Genomic DNA, 21,617 nt, shown 5'->3' with positions numbered 1-21,617 from the left:
GAGTGCTGCCAGCATGGCTTCAGAGGTTGAAGGGGTGGGGGGTCAGCCTGTCAGGGCTCAGACCATACAACGCACACTGCATCAAATTAGTCTGCAAGGCTGTTGTCCCAGAAGGAAGCTTCTTCTAAAGATGATGCACAAGAAAGCCTGCAAATAGTTTGCTGAAGACAAGCAGACTAAGGACATGGATTACTGGAACCATGTCCTATGGTCTGATGAGACCAATATAAACTTATTTGGTTCAGATGGTGTCAAGCGTGTGTGGTGGCAACCAGGTTAGGAGTACAAAGACAAGTGTGTCTTGCCTACAGTCAAGCATGGTGGTTGGAGTGTCATGGTCAAGAGCTGCATAAGTGCTGCTGGGGAGCTAGAGTTCATTGAGGGAACCATGAATGCCAACATGTACTGTGACATACTGAAGCAGAGCATGATCCCCCTCCCTTTGGAGACTGGGCTGCAGGGCAGTATTTCAACATGATAATGATCCCAAACACACCTCCAAGACAACCACTGCCTTGCTAAAGAAGCAGAGAGTAACGGTGATGGGCTGGCCAAGCATGTCTCCAGACCTAAACCCTATTGAGCATCTGTGGGGCATCCTCAAAAGGAAGGTGGAGGAGCGCAAGGTCTCTAACATCCACCAGGTCCATGATGTCATCATGGAAGAGTGGAAGAGGACTCCAGTGGCAACCTGTGAAGCTCTGGTGAACTCCATACCCAAGAGGCCACACAAAATATCACACTTTGGGCCAAATTTGGGCATTTTCACTTAGGGGTGTACTCACTTTTGTTGCCAGCAGGTTAGACATTATTGGCTGTGTGTTAAGTTATTTTGAGGGGACAGCAAATTTACACTGTTATAAGCTGTACACTCACTACTTTACATTGTAACAAAGTGTAATTTCTTCATTGTTGTCACACAAAAAATATATTAAAATATTTACATAAATGTGAGGTGTGTACTCACTTTTGTGAGATACTATATATAAATGTACATGCATACAGTGCATTAAAACATATTCATACCCCTTGAAATTTTCTACATTTTGTCATGTTACATTTTAAAGACGTAAATGTATTTTATTTGGATTTTATGTGATGGACCAACACAAAGTGGCACATAATTGTGAAGTGGAAGGAAAATGATAAATGGTTGTCAATTTTTTTTACAAATAAATATCTGAAACCATACTTTGTAGAACCACCTTTCGCTGCAATTACAGCTGCAAGTCTTTTTGGGGATGTCTCTACCAGCTTTGCACATCTAGAGAATGACATTTTTGCCAATTCTTCTTTGCATAATAGCTCAAGCTCTGTCAGATTGGATGAAGAGCATCTGTGAACAGTAATTTTCAAGTCTTGCCACAGATTCTCAATTGGATTTAGGTCTGGACTTTGAACCACATTAACATGCTTTGATCTAAACCCTTCCATTGTAGCTCTGGCTGTATGTTTAGAGTCCTTGTCCTGCTGGAAGGTGAACCTCCGCCCCAGGCTCAAGTCTTTTGAAGACTCTAACAGGTTATCTTCTAAGATTGCCCTGTATTTGGCTACATCCATCTTCCCATCAACTCTGACCAGCTTCCCTGTCCCTGCTAAAGAAAAGCATCCCCACATGATGCTGCCACCACATTGTTTCATGGTGGAATGGTGTGTTCAGGGTGATGTGCAGTGTGAGTTTTCCACCACACATATCATTTCGCTTTTAGGCAAAAAAGTAAAATTTTGGTCTTATCTGACCAGAGCACCTTTTTCCACATGTTTGCTGTGTCCCCCACATGACTTCCCACAAACTGCAAAAGGGACTTCTTATGGCTTTCTTTTAACAATGGTTTTCTTCTTGTCACTCTTCCATAAAGGTCAGATTTGTGGAGGGCACGACTAATAGTTGTCCTGTGGACAGATTCTCCCACCTGAGCTGTGGATCTCTGCAGCTCCTCCAGAGTTAACATGGGCCTCTTGGCTAATTCTCTGATGAATGCTCTCCTTGACCGGCTTGCCAGTTTAGGTGGGTGGCCATGTCTTGGTAGGTTTGCAGTTGTGCCATACTCTTTCCATTTTTGGATGATGGATTGAACAGTGCTCTGTGAGATGCTCAAAGCTTGGGGCATTTTTTTATAACCTAACCCTGCTTTAAACTTCTCCACAACTTTATCTCTGACCTGTCTGGCGTGTTCCTTGGCCTTCATGATGCAGTTTGTTCACTAAGGTTCTCTAACAATCCTCTGAGGGCTTCACAGAACAGCTGTATTTATACTAAGATTAAATTACACACAGGTGGAATCTATTTACTAAATAGGTGACTTATGAAGACAATTGGTTCCACTACATTTTAGTTAGGGGTATCAGAGTAAAGGGGGTGGAATACAAATGCACACCACACTTTTCAGATATTTATTTCGTAAAACATTTTGAAAATCATTTATCATTTTCCTTCCGCTTCACAATTATGGGCCACTTTGTGTTGGTCTATCACATAAAATCCCAATGAAATACATTTACATTTTTAGTTGTAACATAACAAAATGTGGAGAATTTCAAGGGGTATGAATACTTTTTCAAGCCACTAGATTATATATATATATATTAGTGCTGTCAGTTAAACGCGTTATTAACGGCGTTAACACAAACCCATTTTAACGCCGTCAATTTTTTTATCGCGCGATTAACGAGGTTCACCCTTTAAGACATTTTTTTTTTTGTCAGCACGTACCTCTTAACCCTTTCACGCCAACGGGACGCATATATGCGTCCTCGGCGTTCGGGGGTTATACCAGGATGATGCCTGCAGCCGCAGGCATCATCCCGGTACCGTTGTTTAGAGCGGGCGATCGGCTATCCAAACATAACAACCGATGCGGCTAAAAGCCGCTCGGTTGTTATGCCGGAGGAGCGGGAGGGGAAATCCCCCCCCTCCCGCCGCCTTTCGCCGCTCTGACCGGGCCTCCCGTCCCACCGGGAGACCCGATCCTCCATCCGCCGCGTTCTGTGTTCAGGTGGAGACTGACACTAAGCCGTAAACGGCTTTGATTCAGTCTCCGCATTGAAACCACGGAAGCGGCGTCATGACGTCACTTCCGGGTTTCTCGGCTGCCAATGGCGCCGGATTTAAAAAAGTACACAGTATTCAGAATCGCCGTTTTCGGCGATCTGAATACTTTGAAGTGCAAAGGAGGGCTCGGAGGTCTTTTAGACCCCGATCCCTCCATAAAGAGTACCTGTCACCACCTATTGCTGTCACAAGGGATGTTTACATTCCTTGTGACAGCAATAAAAGTGATCAAAATGTAAAAAAATAAAAAAACACAATTTAATATTATAAAAAAATAAAATAAGAAAACAAAAAAAAAAATGTTTTAAAGGGTGAACCTCCTTAATCGCGCGATTAATCGTGAGTTAACTATGACATTAATGCGATTAATCGCGATTAGAAATTTTAATCGCGATTAGAAATTGTAATCGCTTGACAGCACTAATATATATATATATATATATATATATATATATATATATATATATATATATATATATATATATATTAGGGCTGTGGAAATTAACTATTAATTCATCGATTAATCTTAAATTTTTTTGATCGATCAAAATTTTTTTAATCGATCAAAATTATTTTGATTGGTATTCACCTCTCCGCAGGCTTCCGGGCCTTCCGTCGGAGATCCGGTGACGTCACGGACACCGGCGGGGCTTGCCGTGTCCATCTGAAGGGCTCCTTTGCTGTGCCTTCATATCTACATGCCAGCGGGACCTTACTATCTGCCACACGCAAGGGCTGTTACACTTCCCTCTATCACTTCCCTCTATCAACCTGGGATTCTACAACCATCCACTGGGAGTTGTGATAGTTCCCTTCATGGGACATCTACATGCCGAAGGACTGATGTTAACCCCCTCCTCATCTGGATTCAGCAGTGGTATCGTTGTACACATTTTTATACCAGTATCATACTTAGCTACAGGTTTTTATTAATGCTTTTGCTACCGTTTGGTATTACTCGCACCATTTTTACAGTTTATGTAGCTACATCGATTTTATCACCAGTGCAATATTTATTTTGTTACCTACTTGAAGACTATAAAAGTTTTAATGCTATTCCCATCGAGAGCTGCCTTTGTGTGTTTTTTGTATCCTGCTATCCATTATTTTAGTGGTTGGTAGCTGCACTGGGAATCAGCCTGCAAGGAGATCAGCTAAAAAGCTAAGATGCGTTATAATTAATCGAAATTGGTCGATTAACCGATTTAAAAAAAAAAAACGATGAATCGAACACAAACATTTTGATCAGTAACAGCCCTAATATATATATATATATATATATATATATATATATAGACGCACACACATACATACAGTATATACACAGACAATATGTGCTTTCTACCAAAGAATTCACACATATATACACCACAGCAGCCGTATAGTTATTCATTCCCCACTCACCACAACAACCACATATACAGCCTTACCATAGAAACACCACATCTTCAGTCAATCCCTCATCCCTCTACCCATCACTGGGTCTAGTAGGAATCTTTATGATTACCGCTATACCTAGCAGTGGTCAGGTGTAGCGGTAATAACAGTGAACAAAGCTTCCACACTTAGATCTAACTGTCGGACAGGCAACCACTGCACGGTTTGGAAACAAGACCTGGTTGCCCCTGTGCTACGTCTCATGTGAAGGGAAGTTGACTATAAAAAGTGCAGTGAAAGCAAGGTCCTGAACTCCAGCATTGCACAGTGGCTACCTGTCTGACAATTAGCTATGTGTGGGGAATCTTATTGTCACAATCTCAGTTTCAAGTCACCATGGTAAACTGGCGACCATATTTTTCTAGTCTTACCGTTAAAGCATAACGTAGAGAAAAGGAAGACATACATACTGTCTATAGGGCCTTTTCTGTGTTTTATATTGTGTACTGCATATAACAAAGCAAGTATGACAAAGAAGGAAAATAAGGGAATAATATACCTTGTTGGCTGAATTATCCACACAAATGTTTGAAATTCTTTCCGTCAGAACCTGAAAATGCAAAAAAAAAAAAAAGAAAAACAATTATTCAACAGAATTTAAATATATTTTATTAGATCATTTATGACAGTTACGCTCATGTCAATGTGTTGTTTCCCTGTGGTTTATGTGCATTTGGAGTACACCTCAAACACAAGTCATCAAAACCCCATTGACTGTAAATGAACATTACATTGGGCAGTTCGGAGGCTGTGTTTCACCTGCTTTGCATTGTTGCGTTTCTTTGGACACAACATGTCCTACTGAGGTGTTTCTGAACTGCAGACAAAGCAGGTCAAAAACAGCATTTTCTTGTCAAACACTAATAATTATTTATTTGCGTCTAAACAGAAAATGCAGCGTTTGATATGAGCAGTTTCAATAACCTCCTCCCTGTAAACTACCACTGATCAAATGATGAAATTAAGCAAAATCGTCACAGCACTATCTTGTTTATGCAAGTTATTAACATAAATCATTTATTGTGATTTTGGAGTTATTAAGCTCAATAGTAGATGTGTACAAATTAAATCTGGAAAGTCTCTCCTAACTGCTTCTGCTTGTAGGTTCTTTAAGGCCCCGTACACACGACCAAACATGTATGTTTCAGCATACATGTTCGGTCGTGTGTAGGCGCGAGCGGGCAGAATTCCAGCAAACATTTGCCCGCCGGGCCTTTTCCCAGCGGACAAATATTCCTGGACTTGTTTTAAAACCGTCCGCTGGAATCCTGCCCGCTCGGACATGTACGGTCGTCAGTACAGACCTACTGTACATGTCCGAGCGCCCGCCATCCCTCGCATGCGTCGAATGACTTTGACGCATGCGTGGAAGCATTTAAAAGGACACGCCCCGCGTATTGTTTACGCGCAGACTTCTGTACGATGGTTAGTACAGCCATCGCACAGAAGTCCCCGGGCAGACATGTACGGTGAAAACGGTCCGACGGACCGGTTTCATCGTACATGTTTGCCCGTGTGTACCCGGCCTAAGGCTTATTCAGTAGAAGTTCCCAAAGATCAAGATATATTGGGTCAATGTCTGTCAACTTATTTTGTATAGCCTTGGGCAAACATTATCTATAAGAACTTATATAGAGCACTGCTAAATTTAGGACCTGAAGGTTGTACCAACAATTACCATGACTTTTGTCATTTATCTGCACCACTGCTAAACAAACCCCTACAAAAACCTGGGAGGTTTCCCATCTCTACTATAGCCCATCCCCTATTTTTTACTTCCTCTTGTTTCTTTTCCTTTTCCACATTCCAAACATCTTTCTCTTTTTCTTCTTGTACTCTTGCTAACTCAATTTCTTTTGGATTTTCTCCTTAGTAGGCAAAGATGATATTACACTACACGTGTGACAGTTACACTACACGTATGTTCGATCGTTCGTCGAAATACGAACAAAGCGGGTCGTTCTCGCAAAATTCGAGTTACGTTTCACAGACCATAATTCACTGCGGCATCGCTGGCTGATGATTGGCCAAGCATGCTCTATGACCCGCATGCTTGGCCAATCACAGCTTGCAAAAAACGGAGAGCCATAATTGGCCAAAGCCAGGGTGGCTTTGGCCAATTATGGCTCAGGAGGTTTAGCACACACCCCACACTATAAAAGGCCGCCTGCAGGTCGGCCTTGTGTAGTGTGTTGCGGTGGTTAAGAGAGGACACAGAGAGAGAGCGAGAGAGAGAGAGAGTGTGTCATTTATTGCAGGTAGATAGAGCAGGCAGGCAGGCTAGTCAGTTAATGTTACAGTGTGTAGAGGATATATATGCATCCCAGGTGTTGTATATATATTTATACACTGTATAGTTTAGCTAGATCAGTTCTTCCTAATTTACTGGCAGGCAGGTGATTGTGCTAGCTGCAGTATTCTTACGTGGTTTATTGCCTGTGTCCTCTGTAGTTTGCACCTAAAGCTACTTGGTGTGTACTGGCCGTGTGCTCTGTAGTTTGCACCTAAAGATTCAGGAGCAGCGATTTTAATGATGCTTAAATAAAAAAATTAAAAAAATGAAAAATTCCTTTAAATATTGTACCTGCTGGGTGTCTATAGTATGCCTGTGAAAACTTCTTTGAGAACCCGGGTCTTGCCCCAGGGAACATGTATCAATGGAAAAAAAGATTTAAAAACGGTTGTTTTTTCAGGAGTCCTGAAAAAACAACCGTTTTTAAAACTTTTTTTTCCATTGATTCATGTTCCCTGGGACAAGACCCGGGTTCTCAAAGACGTTTTACGACAATAACTTGCATATTAGGCTTTAAAATTAGCACTTTTGAATTCGAACGTTTGAGTCCCATAGACGTCAATGGGGTTCTAAATGTTCGCACGAACGTTCGGTCCGTTCAAAGGTTCTGGTGCGAACCGAACATGGGGTTGTTCGGCTCATCCCTAGTGACGGCGGTAATAGCGAGTGATAATCAGGGACTCAAGCCAATAATGGTAATTTGCCACTCTCATAAGAGGCTTAGATACCGTTTTCCCTGTGCTGTAAACATTTGGGCAAAGAATTATGTAAAGCTTTGTTTTTCATTCATACTGTAGTAGACATTAAAAGACATAAGAAAACATATCACAGTTAGTAAAATGTTACATATTCTCTTGTTGAGAGAAATACCCTAAAGCATATGTCAAGGGAAGAAAATATGCTGAACATCTCTAAAATACATACTGTACATTTTTATCACTTTAAAGTATTTAAAGCACAGAAAAATGCCAGTTTATCAACCAGGAATGCATTTGGCTCTGCATTTTATGTGAGCCGACTACACAGTCTTTTTGTGGACTCAGTGGTGTCAGCCCTGTCTAGTTTGCCTTGGCTAAACTACTAAAACACTCCCACTGCCTTTATCTATAAGAACCCATGCACACTATAACACATATAAAAGGTTATTAACATCTGTTGGTCTACAATCACATGCATTTCTATGCATTCACGCTCATTTATGGACAGTTCTGTGCATTTTTATGCATTTATGTGCCTTTTTCTGCATAGTTCTTTTATTTTTTATAAATGCATATTTATCTGACCTAAAACCCAAAGAAAGGCAAACTGTAACGGATACACCCCCCACTCTTTAGGAGTGAGGGTGTCCCTTCATTGCGAAAAGCACCTTGGGGAAGGCTTGCTGGCCGTTGTGGGCCATAACTTGCTCTGTAAGGAAGTGCTGAAGTTGGGCTTTTAAATTGAAGACTGGTTAGAGCAGACTGGTGTTCTGGATTTAGAGGAGCAGAAGGCAGTTGGTATAATTACTCTGAAACAGCACAATCCTAAAATACAGGGACATGTTGGTTGTTCACTATCCTAGTAAAGTTAGCTGCAGTTTTACAGACTAAAATTGCAGCAAGAGCTGGTTGTATGGCTGGGCCTTGCAAGATTAAAGACATTTTCTAGGTGCATCTATCCACGGACTCTTTGAAAGAAGGAATACCTTCAGCTCGGAAAAAGCTCATCTCAAAAGTTCAAAAACGCCCAACAAGCAAAATCCCATTCATTTAAATAGCCCCTGTTCACATCTGAGCGTTCTGTCGCTTTTTAAATTGGTAAACTTTTGACCTGTACAAAATCATGGCAAAAAATGCAGTAAATCACAGCATAATCACGTAAAAAACGCCTGACTTTCTGCCTGAAAACTATATGCTCAGGTGTAAATGCAGATGTTTGTTTTAGGACAGGCACAGGATCATTCACAGGAATAACCCACTTCTTTACGAAAAAAATTCTACCAGTGTCAGTGTCCAATCACCTGAAGGTACACACCTATAACCCACGATGCATGAATATTCCGCCTCTGTCCTGTGCTCTAAGATTAAGATAAAGCTGACCCCCCAACATAAAATAGGAATCCTTATATGCAGATTCCTGTGCCTTCCCTTTTTTATACACTAAGGTGGACGAGACTAGGCTGCATTCACACCTGGGCATATTGTTTCTTAGGCAGTCGTGCGATTTTTGCCGCAATTTTGAACAGGTCAAGAGGTCACCCATGTAAAAAGCAGAAAAATGCTAAAACTGCCCGAATTGAGCTACAAAAAAGCTCTAGAACTTTTTTGAGCTTTAGGCAATTTGGAGTGGAGATGTGAACCATCTCCATAGAGAATAATAGATTTTTTTTCTCCTCCAGTGTTTTGGAGCTTCAGGCTTCAAGCTACAAAACGCTGAGGTGTGAATGGGGCCTAACAGATACATTTGTCATTTGCCCTTCTAATATATCCTAAACCCTCAATAATTAAACATAGTCATTCCTCCAGTATTGCAGATGCCCTTTAACCACTTCAGCCCGGAAGGATTTGCCCCTTCATGACCAAGGAATTTTTTACGATACAGCACTGCGTCACTTTAACTGACAATTCATTACAGGATCGTGCGATGATGTACCCAAACAAAATTGATGTCCTTTTTTCCCCACAAATAGAGCTTTATTTTGGTGGTATTTGATCACCTCTGTGTTTTTTATTTTTTGTGCTATGAACAAGAGCGACAAAATAAAAAAAAATGATTTGTTTACTTTTTGCTATAATACATATGCCAAAAAAATATATAAAACACATTTATTCATCAGTTTAGGCCGATACACATTCTTCTACATATTTTTGTTAAAAAAAAAATCACAATAGGCGTATATTGATTGGTTTGCGCAAAAGTTAATCATGTCTACAAACTATGGGATAGATTTAGGGACTTTTATTTATTTTTTGTTTTTACTAGTAATGGTGGCGATCTGCGATTTTTAGAGGGACTGGAACATTGCGGTGGACAGATCTGACCCCAAATGACACTTTTTGGGGACCAGTGACATTATTACATTGATCAGTGCTATAAAAATGCACTGATCAATGTAAAAATAAGACACTGGCAGGGAAGGGATTAACACTAGGGGGCGATCAAGGGGTTAAGTGTGTTCCCTGGGTGTGTTCTAACTGTAGGGGGGTGGGCTCACTAGGACATGATGGAGATCACGGTTCCCGATCACTGAGAACAGAAGATCTGACATGCCCCCTGTCAGAATGGGGATCCACCTTGTTTACACTGGTAGATCATGGTTCTGCCTCTGTACTAGGCGATTGCGGGTTGCCAGCGGACATCGAGTCTGCCCGACCCGCGTGCACGCTATGTACAGGTACGGTGATTTACGCATTGCTGCCAACCTGCCGCAGTATATCTGCGTGAGCTGGTCTGCAAGTGGTTAAAGCAATAACTAAAGCTGTAGAAAACATTCTCAGTGTGGTGGCCAGCTTTGGCTGGCTTAAAACTTGCCACTAATTGAAAAAGAAATTGACATAATACAGGTGTGGTTATATTTAATAATTACCACACACTTTTCCCATGCAAATGTCCTGTGACAATGGGATGATAAAGCACATTTCATAGCCATAAAACTGCAATCGCCGATTTGTGCATACAAGACAATTATATTTCAACTGTCAAGTTTAAAAATAAAAAAACAATGTCTGGATTGGTTACTTACAAATGCTTTAAAGTATAACTAAATGCAAAATATTTTTTTTATTTTTTGATAGAGTGTAGACCTCTCACATTTGTATTGCTGCCTGTGTCCCCATTAGAGAGATTCACCCTATTTGTCATCTTTATAGTTAGCACCAAGATTAAACGTTAAAGAAAATCAAAATTTTTGGGTTGTAACTAGAACAGGAATAGAGGGGAAATCTTTCAATGGGGGACACAATTCTGGTAACGGCAGTGACAACTAGGGATTTGCTCACTTTAGAGGGATTTTCTCTCCCCTCCTGTTTCGACCATGGGACAGGAAGTGAAGGGAAATCTCCACAATGGGAGACATTTGGCAAAAACTGACAAGGGTTATAACCCTCTCAAACTCAAATTGAAAAATTAAAGTTTTGCCTTTAGTTCTACTTTAAAAAATTAGCTCCACTGTTGCATGGGTTTATAGACCTGAACATTTTATTTTAACATTTTTCCCAGCTAAACATGTAGAACATTATAGCTTGATTGATAGTCTTTTCATAGTGTGTTTATGTTTTAAAAACTGTATTTCTACAACAGCATGTTCTACTGGGCAGAACAATGGCTTAGTGGTTAGCACTTCTGTCTTACAGCACTAGGGTCCTTGGTTCAAAACCCAACCAAGCAACCATGTTCTCACTGTGCTTGTGTGTGTTTCCTCCCACACTCCAAAGACTTGGTGGTAGGTTACTTAGCTCCTGTAAAAATTGGCCCTAGCATATTTATGTACGTGTGATAGGAATCTCAGATTGTAATATCCTCGAGGGCGGGGACTACTGTGAATGTACAATATATGAAGTGCTATGTCATTTGTCAGCAATATATAAAGCAGTCCAGTCCATCAGATGAGAACGGACCGACGTACTGTTGTCATAGGTTAACCGATGAAGCTGATTGATGGTCCGTCACGTCTACACACCATCGGTTAAAAAAACGATCGTGTCAGAACGCGGTGACGTAAAACACAACGATGTGCTGAAACAAAACGAAAGTACAATGCTTCCAAGCATGCGTCGACTTGATTCTGAGCATGCGTGGATTTTTAACCGATGGTTGTGCGTACTAACGATCGGTTTTGACCTATCGGTTAGCAATCCATCGGTTAAATTTTAAAGCAAGTTGCCATTTTTTTAACCTGAGGTTAAAAAACCTATGGGGCCCACACACGATCGGTTTGGACCGATGAAAACGGTCATCAAACCGTTGTCCTCTGGTTAACCTATCGTGTGTACGAGGCCTAATCTAATATACATGCACCAGAACAATACTACTGTGGTGAAAGTCACATTTACTGCTTTGTATGTGACATAGGAACTTCAGATTGTAAGCTCCGGGACTGATGTGACTGTAAAATATGCAAATTGTTGAAATTATTTAAAACACGTGCTATAAATAATAATACTAATTAAAAAAAAGCATATGATTAAAGAAACAGAAGTTACCATGAGTAAACAATGTCAAAGTAATCATAAGATTAGGAGAAAGAGGCAGTTGCAGTCTTATGTAAATCTGACCTGGACCTTGTTCCCTCAAGCTCTCCTAGATCCAAATGGGTCTTCATATGGTGGGTTGCTTCATTAACCAATAGGTATGCATGGGAGTTGAGCAGAGGTGGCGTGAAATTCAACATTTACAAGAAATATAAATATATATGTATATATAAACTCAGCTGCCTATATCTCTGAAATTTCTTTAGCTCATAAGCTCTGCTTATGTACGCTTTTATCATATTCTCAGCCCTCATTCACGTTAAATGTGGCTTTGAAATTGTGCGACTTCATCTGAAATCGCACCATTTCAAGGCCACATGTCAGTGGGATTTGAGTTGTGACTCGGAAGACATCTGTGCGGCTTCATGCACAGATATCTGAGTCGCATCTGTAATCCCAAAAGTAGTGCAGGAACTGCTTTTTCAAATCGATGCGGCACCGCAAAGTCAGCGTCGCACCCATTTGAACAGTGCCATTGCCAACAATAGGGTAAGGCTTGTCGTGCGATTTGGCCTGTCAAATTGCATGACAAGTCGCTTCGGTGTGAACGGGGGCTTATTCTTGTTTGTATTGTCCAGGTTGTATTAGCTCAAAATAGGTGAAAATGAATTAATTTTCGATTTCCCTTGAACAAGGTCTGTGTCACATAAGATAATGACAATAACACAGTCTGCAGGTCATGTCTACCACAAAATGTGCATATTTATTTTGTAAACTCAGTAAGAATTGGATTACTCTAATTGTTATCCCTGATTATAGCTCTTTAAAGGATTTGGAAATTTCTTCTTAGTACCTGATTCACAAAACATAATAGTAGATTCTAGAAATAGAGAGAAATAAATACAGGTAAACAGTAAGGCGGATAGACATATAAACAGACATACAAACATACAGGCAGACTGTTTTCCTGTGATATTTATATCTACATATTGGTATGCAAGCGCGAGCATCTGAATCTCGTTCTGTCTTATTAGCAGCCACTCATGCAGACTCGTATTACAAGATTCACGCTTCTTTGCTCTCTGCCTCCAAGCACCTTCTGTTGTACCGTACAAACGCTGGGAATCGCAATGGAAATCCGTCCCCCTGCCTCAACATGTTGCCCAGGCAAATGTTGTTTTGCTCTCCATCCTTTCTTCTTACGAACAGACACGTTTAGAATGCCAGTACATCTGCGCTTCTGACACGCAACGCACCAATTCTAGCTTTTTGTACTTCATGGTTCATTACTATAGAATATATATGTTTTACTACAGTCATTACCGAGGAAAAAATATCTGTTTAAATAATTAATGTGTGTGATCTGCTAGGAATCCAAGGAAACAAGAAGAATTCATATCTGCAGCTTTCATACTTATGACTTCTGTATGTTTAACCACTTCCAGGCCTATTCTGGTACTCCTCTCCTACATGTAAAAATCATATTTTTTTGTTAGAAAATTACCCAGAGCCCCCAAACATTATATATGTTTTTTAGTAGAAACTCTAGGGCAGTGTTTCCCAACTCCAGTCCTCAAGGCACAGGTCATGTTTTCAGGCTTTCCATTATTTTGCACAGGTGATTTGATCAGTTTCACTGCCTTAAGCCCCATACACACCATCAGATTATCTGCAGATTTTTGTCTTCAGATTTACCAAAACCATATAATATGAGGTCAAACCTTAAGAGTTTCAATTTGTATGCAATCAGGCAGGCCCTTGTACTACATGGTTTTGGTAAATCTGAAGACAAAAATCTGCAGATAATCTGATGGTGTGTATGGGGCTTTAGGCTGGGTTCACACTACTACACTACTTTCATCCTACTTTGCTCTGTGTTCAATGTTTCCCTATGAGAGCGTCTTGTAGCGTCCTACACAAGTCGGTCCGACTTTGAAAATGCTCCCTGTACTACTTTTGGTCCTACATTAATCCTACTTCAGGCCCATTGAATATCATTGAAGTCGGACCAAAGTAGTATCCTGTTCATGAAAGTAGGATGGATGTAGGACCAATGTAGGATAAAAGTAGGACCAATGTAGCAGAGCAAAGTAGGATGAAAGTAGTGTAGTAGTGTGAACCCAGCCTTAGTAATTGCCACAGCCGTTTCATCTGAGGGAAATCCTGAAAACATGAGTTGGGAAACATTGCTCTAGGGAATAAAATGGTGATCGTTGCAACTTATGTCACATGGTATTTGCACAGGAACTAACGCACGCGGCGATACCTCACATGTGTCATTTGAACACCGTTTACATATGTGGGCGTGAGTTACGTATGTGTTCGCTTCTGTGTGCGAGTACGCGGGAACGGGGGCACTTTAAAAAAAAATATATTGTTTATTTTACCTTTATTTTTTAAGACAATGGAAGACAGTTTTTGTCGATGCCCAAGAAGGCGCATAGATGCATGGCCAATTGTACCATTAGGCATAGTAGGCATGTGCTGATCAGTGGCAGAGGCAAAAGCCATAATTTCTCTAAACAAATGTTTACTTCCTGCCTCCAAAGTCCAAATTCTTTGTTTCCAAGTCTCTGAGCCTTTGTATCACACTAAAAGGATCAGAAATCATAGCCACACAACACACAGGGGCAGATCCACAAAATAATTACGCCGGCGTATCTAGTGATACACCGCGTAATTTTAAAGTTCCTGCGGCGTATCTTTGTTTTGTATCTACAAAACAAGATACGACGGCATCTGGGATCGATCCGACAGGCGTACGTCTTAGTACGCCGTCGGATCTTAGGTGCATTTTTTCCGCCGGCCGCTAGGTGGCGTTTCCGTCTAATTCCGCGTCGAGTATGCAAATTATCTAGTTACGGCGATCCACGAATGTACGTCCGGCGCATTTTTTTACGTCGTTTGCGTTCGGCTTTTTCCGGCATATAGTTAAAGCTGCTATTATGAGGCGTACTCAATGTTAAGTATGGCCGTCGTTCCCGCGTCAAATTTTTAATTTTTTACGTCGTTTGCGTAAGTCTTTCGCGAATAGGGATTTGCAAAGAATGATGTCACCATCGTGAGCATTGGCTTGTTCCGGTTTAATTTCGAGCATGCGCACTGGGACACCCCCACGGACGGCGCATGCGCCGTTCAAAAAAACGTAGTTTACGTCGGGTCACGACGTATTTACATAAAACACGCCCCCATCACATCCATTTGAATTCCGCGCCCTTACACCGCCAAAGATACACTACACCGTCGTAGCTTACGGCGCAAATTCTTTGAGGATTCGAAAAAAAATATATAAGTTACGGCGGCGTAGTGTATCTTAGATACGCTACGCCCGGCGGAGAGAAGCGCCGATCTACGTGGATCTGCCTCAAGGTGGCCGTGGGTAAATTTTGGATATCTAGAGGTGACCAATAGAAGAATAATGGGAAACCATAGCTGCAGTGGTCTGGTTATGAGTGTATGGATCAAGACATGATAAAACTACTACTATGTAGAATACTAATCTACCAACAAAAATTGCACATACAGTACAGGGACCACAATGAGGTCCCAGTTGCATTGACTTGACAACAGGGTGGCAGTCTCTAACAGACAGAAATGTGTTACAGGCAGCAACAATGTGTGAATGAGTGTGGGGATCTACAGCCTGTGTAGACTATGCAGGAGTCTGGCCAGCGCTACACTTCTTCAGTAGAAATATAAACATCTCAATGAAGCCTATTTACTGACTGTAACAATCTGATTGTAAGCCAGGTTAGGGCCAGCATGACAAAGAAATATTTTTGTGTGAAAGAGGTGATGCTAGCAGAAGGGTGCTGCTTTGTGCATCAAAGGTTGAGTACCTTTAGGCCCCAGAGATGGAAATCCTACCCTGCCTAGATGTGAAGTTGTGGATAAAAGCCATGCCTACTTAAAAATGTAAAAAAAAGCTATACTGCTGTTATGCCAAATGTATATTTAATAGCATAGTCTGAATAAAGACTCTGCCCTCACTGTGGCAATAATACTGAAGAGATTTTCAATTTGAACAGAAAACCGGTGTGTCTCTGAGCTCAAAGCTGTGTTGGACAAAACAAAGCCTGAACAGCCCTGCAGCCTAGGAGCTGCTCTTACACAGGCATAAAACATTAAGGCCGGGTTCACAATTGGCGATGTTAGACATTGGATGTGATTCACACCGTACTGCTGCAGATCACATGCGATGTCTGTGCAATGCAAATTCAGCCACACAGATCATCTTATCACTGAATTTGCATCACCATTCGCACCAAAATGGTGCAGGACCTTTTTTTGGTCTGCACTGGAATTGGATCACATGGGTGCTCACACATATGCGATCGAATTCCTGCACCATTTGGCAGTTCTTACTGCGATCTGATCTGGGGATGTCATTCAATTTGTATTGACACCCGCAGCGGTTTGCAGATGTCAGTGTGAACGGCCGGCAGGTGACATATGTAGCGCTCACCCCCGAAGGAGCCGCTGATTGATTTGGGATCGGCAAATTAAGTTACCCTGACATGGCTCCAGGGGTGCAGTGGTAGAACAAATAGTGAGCGAAGGTCCAGACAGTAATTAAAGGGTTTTCAATGCTTTATTTCCAGGCCAACACGGCCAACATCAACATCAGTTTGGAAGGACAAGGTTGATGAAAGGATAGGAGGAGAAAACCTTGTGGTATCAGGCCTGGATAACAATGGAGCAGTCAGTACTACTCTGTATAGTACCAACTTCTGCAACTCATCGCCACTCTACTCGGAGTGGGTAAAGTGCCCCCGGACAGATCCCTATGATAGGCCTGGCAGCCGAAGTGTCACTCTGAACTGTCTGGGAGGAACGGGTCTGTCTCACAGATCCGGCTCTAGGGCCTTGGTCACAGGCCAATTTCAATAAAGGACTAAGGTGAATAAAGAGCAACTCCTCCCAGTAGACTTTTTCCTACACAGGCCCCCGGATGACAGCAAGCATACCTGTCAGTGATCCGAACACCCGATCCCAGACTGGGATTCTTTCAATAGGTCCTGGAATCCAGCGAAACACTGAAGTCCACAATTTCCTCCCGATGAAGTTTGAGGCAGTATTGAGCCTTGGCCAGGTGGGCCGCACTGGCGGGGTCCATGAATGCGCGTACCCTGAAGGTGGGTACCGCACCTGGAACGGGGACCCCACGAAAGTTTTAGAACACATGACCCCTGTCACAGATATACTCTCCCCCAGCATGCCTTGCGAGGGAAAACTCCTCTAATTGGTTGCTGGGAAAGCTTGCTCTACCAGAACCCCTCTAGCGCCAACTGCTGGCCAGGGATGGCACTGCATCCCTGGACCACAGACTGACCCAGTGGACGATTCTGGAATGACAGACGTCCGGAATTTGAACAAATCTTGAATGGGAGCAAAGTAACTCTCCCATTCCCACTAACATTAGCGTAGCGCCCATGCTGAAAGCAAGAGGGCGCTACACATACAATGCGGAAACCTGCACTGGAATCACGCTGGTTCCCGCATCGCATATATGTGAACCGGCACTAAAAGTGACAGTGTGGTGAGTGGGACAATCTCTGCCATTCAATAGTGTAAGTAAATTGTTAGCCCACAGTTTCCTGCAAACCATTTCAAAGAACAAATTTCATCTCAAATGTACTTTTACATTCCAATTAAACTGGACATGGTGTGTTTGTGTCTATGATGGTAGGAGTAGACTCGTTTCAGTTCAGCTAGAATTGGGGACTAAATGGATGTATGCACTTCGTAAAGACATATTTAAAGTAATATTAAAACCAAGCTTTAAAAGAAAAACAAAATAACAAACATGTTATACTTACCTGCTCTGTGCAGTGGTTTTGCACAAAGCAGCCCCGATCCTCCTCTTATCCGGTCCCTCGCCACTGCTCCCGGCCCTCCCTCCTGCCAAGTGCCCCTAGAGCAAGCATTTTGCGTGTCCATTAACACACAGAGCTGCAATCTCAGCCTGCCCCCCTCTCTCCTCATTGGCTCACTGGCTGTGATTGACGGCAGTGATGCGTTGTATTGTATTGTAATGTATTCTGTTGTTTCCGAGCATGTGTGGGCTTGTTCTCCCGTTTTTTTAGGACGAATACTGTACTGATTAAATGAATATCGTACGTTCTGGTATTGTACGAGAAATATTTTCTTGGTTGTCGCTTCGAAAATTTTTGGATGAACTGTCATGATTGGCTCTCGAACACTGTGTACTAACCATCAGATTATCATACGATTGCTTTTAAAGCGGTATTTTTTATCAGATTTTTTGATCGTGTGCGCTGGGCTTAGGTTGCACCTACTTACCTTCATGTGTCTTACTGTCCCCATAATGTAAATGTCTGTTATTGGGATTGGTTCCCAGCTTAGGTTTATGAGATTTAAAACACAGAGGAAAATACTATGTAAAGAAAAGATTTTCCAATGAGATGGCAGCTGTGAATTCAATAGCAATCTGAGTATATTTACAGATAAATTAGGGGCATTATTCTCATGTAGAAAAACATCAATGATTTCATAAAGCAACATTGCACCGATTGCTATTATCCAGCATTCCAGGCCCTTTGTTTACAATAGTGACTGTAATAACAATATAAGATAAGTTAGGCCTACCAAACTGAATACGGAATAGAAAAAAACACTATCATCCAATTATTTTCAGCCATTTGAGACCTTGCCAAGCACACAGCATCTATTGATATTTGCCATAAGCCTAGGTTTCCATGGCAACTGCATGCGCTCTTAAACATCTAATACTGCACTACCACATGTAACATTTCTGTCCAGTCTGAAATACTTAGCATTCAGATGTACTAGCCAGTAATGGAATACATACACTACACAGCCTTTTATTTAGTCTCCAATTTCTCTCTTGTGGTTTCCTGCTGCATTAGACAGAGGTGAGAGCATTTAAATAGAATGCACTCATTGCATCTACATTGTCCCTTGCATATTAATTGTTCAGCAGGCTGTTGTATTATTAACCACTTCCAGACCGCTGTACGACTATATACGGCCTAACTTTAAAGATACATATCTCGGTAACGGCAGCAGCTGCTGCCACAACCGAGGTATGCATCTTTAGTGTCAGCGGTCCGGTACATGATAACGGCGGTCTCCGCGGCGGATTCGCCGCGAGATCGCCGGCGGGAGAGGGGGCCCCCCCCCCCCCCTCCCGCCGCTGCTTACCGGAGCCGTCGGTAGCGGCGGAGGCGATCGGGACCGTTTGGCATCTGAGCGGGGACGAGACTGAAGGAAAAATCTCCTTCGCCCGTCCCCATAGCTCGGCTGGGCGGAAGTGACGTCAAAACGTCAGTCCCGCCCAGCCTCTTAAAGAAACATTTTTTTTTTTTGTCATTTGAAAAAATGACATTTTCCAATTTTTTTTTTTTTTTTTGCATTTTAGTCTAAATATAAGATCTGAGGTCTTTTTGACCCCAGATCTCATATTTAAGAGGACCAGTCATGCTTTTTTCTATTACAAGGGATGTTTACATTCCTTGTAATAGGAATAAAAGTGATCTTTTTTTTTTTTTTTTTTTCCCAGTGTAAAAAAATTATAAAATAAATAAAAATAAATAAGAAAAAAAAAAAAAAATTTTTAAAGCGCCCCGTCCCGACGAGCTCGTGCGCAGAAGCGAACGCATACGTGAGTAGCGCCCGCATATGAAAACGGTGTTCAAACGACACAAGTGAGGTATCGCCGCGATCGTTAGAGCGAGAGCAATAATTATAGCCCTAGGCCTACTCTGTAACTCAAAAAATGCAACCTATAGAATTTTTTAAACGTCGCCTATCGAGATTTTTAAGGGTAAAAGTTTGACGCCATGCCACGAGCGGGCGCAATTTGTAAGCGTGACATGTTGGGTACCATTTTACTCGGCGTAACATTATCTTTCACAATATATAAAAAAATTGGGCCAAATTTATTGCTGTCTTATTTTTTAATTCAAAAAAGTGATTTTTTTCCAAAAAAAGTGCGCTTGTAGGACCGCTGCGCAAATATGGTGTGACAAAAAGTATTGCAATGATCACCATTTTATTCTCTAGGGTATTAGAAAAAAATAAATATATAATGTTTGTGGGTTTTAAGTAATTTTCTAGCAAAAAAAACTGTTTTAGTCTTGTAAACACCAAATCTGAAAAACACCCAAAGTAGAGAAGTGGTTAAAATCATAAATTAAGCAAATGTTTACCAGGGTGTTTGTTAACCAAATCTATGAAATCATGAATCTCACATGAATATAAAAATTGTGTAAAGGTGAAGGGTATGCTACGGCATCCTCAGTCAATGCACAGAGCCAAAGCATTTTGACGAAAAAACAACAGGCTATTTGCTAGCACTTCTTGTAGTCCATTTACACAGATGAGTTACAGTAATGTGTGTTTTACTGTGCGTTACCACAGCACACATGTACCGCTTTGTGGTGTCATTTATTTGGAAAACACTGCATTGTGGTACACTGCAAAAAAAAAGGTCATATCCATTTTTCTGTACAAAAATGTTAATTTGAAATAAATGGGCTGTCTTAATACACAATTGCCTCTAACACACATGTGCGTTAGCACAACACATAGTATGAACCAGTTCCTGAGGTTCCCATTTATATTGCATGATCACTGTCTGAACAGCATTGTAAAACTGTTATTATGTATGTGGATGTCTTCCAACCTCTGCAAATACTAGGCACATACAATTTCTCCCATACGATGTCATGGTCAGACTTGAACACTTGCATGTTTACTAGTAAGCTGAGACATGGTTTGGATGAAAGGTTGGTCTAACTGCTGTCAAATGTGGTACAACAACAGGTACACTTTAAAACTCATCCCCAACAGCATATACTCATGTTTCCATTATTCTCCTCCTGATCTGTTCAACTGTCAAAAGCAAAGAATGACAGCCCTATATAAACTCCAGTCAGATATTGTATTGGAGCTTACACTGCTTGCACTGCACGGGCAAAGTCATTTTTGATAGAGGATATTTGAATGTTTCATAGCTGGAGATAAAAAATAATTTAAAAAAATGGCTGGTACTTTTAAAGGGTTGGTTTAAAAAAATTGCCTTTGCAGGCAAGGGTTGTTTTTTGTTTATAGATAAAAACAAACTATCCAGCTGACTAAAGTTGAATAATGCCAATGCTAAGAGCCGGTTCACACACAGGCGGGGGCGACTCGGCAAGGCGATCTCAAGGCGACTTGAGAGGCAACTTGCAAAATGACTTCAGTATTGAAGTTAATGCAAGTCGCCCCGAGTCGTCCCCAAAGTCGTACAGGAACCTTTTTCTAAGTCGAAACGACTTGCGTCGCTCCTATTAGAACGGTTCCATTGACTACTGTTGACCGCGACTTGTCAGGCGGCTGAGTCGCCTGACAGGTCGCCCCTGTGTGAACCGGCTCTAAAAGGTGTAGGCCATTACATACCTCCCGAAGCCTGACTGGAGTATTCCCAGGACGTTGCTAAGTGAGGCCTAGTCATTACTGCTCACCTCCACCATCACAGGAGTGAGGGTTTTCTCCAATTCAAACCTCCCTCACATACTATTTCTCTCCCCTGATGCAGTAGCTCTGTGCTCCGCACTTGACAGCTCACTCTGGGATGGAGGAGGTGAGCAATAACAACTAGGCCTCACTTAGCAACATACTAGCAACATCCTGGGGGTATGCC

General features: G+C 41.7%; 1 protein-coding gene across 1 annotated transcript in view; it reads right to left on the bottom strand.

The window, feature by feature from the left end:
- RAPGEF5 (Rap guanine nucleotide exchange factor 5) overlaps nucleotides 1-21,617 on the bottom strand; it is a 382,012-nt gene that overhangs the window by 269,241 nt on the left and 91,154 nt on the right. Inside the window, exon 2 of the mRNA XM_040352795.1 lies at nucleotides 4,989-5,039. Coding sequence (XP_040208729.1) covers nucleotides 4,989-5,039 — 51 coding nt within the window. The remainder of the gene's footprint in view (nucleotides 1-4,988; nucleotides 5,040-21,617) is intronic.

This window comes from Rana temporaria, chromosome 5 (genome assembly GCF_905171775.1).
Source record: "Rana temporaria chromosome 5, aRanTem1.1, whole genome shotgun sequence".
Taxonomy (NCBI): domain Eukaryota; kingdom Metazoa; phylum Chordata; class Amphibia; order Anura; family Ranidae; genus Rana; species Rana temporaria.
This window is presented reverse-complemented; position numbering and strand designations above follow the sequence as displayed.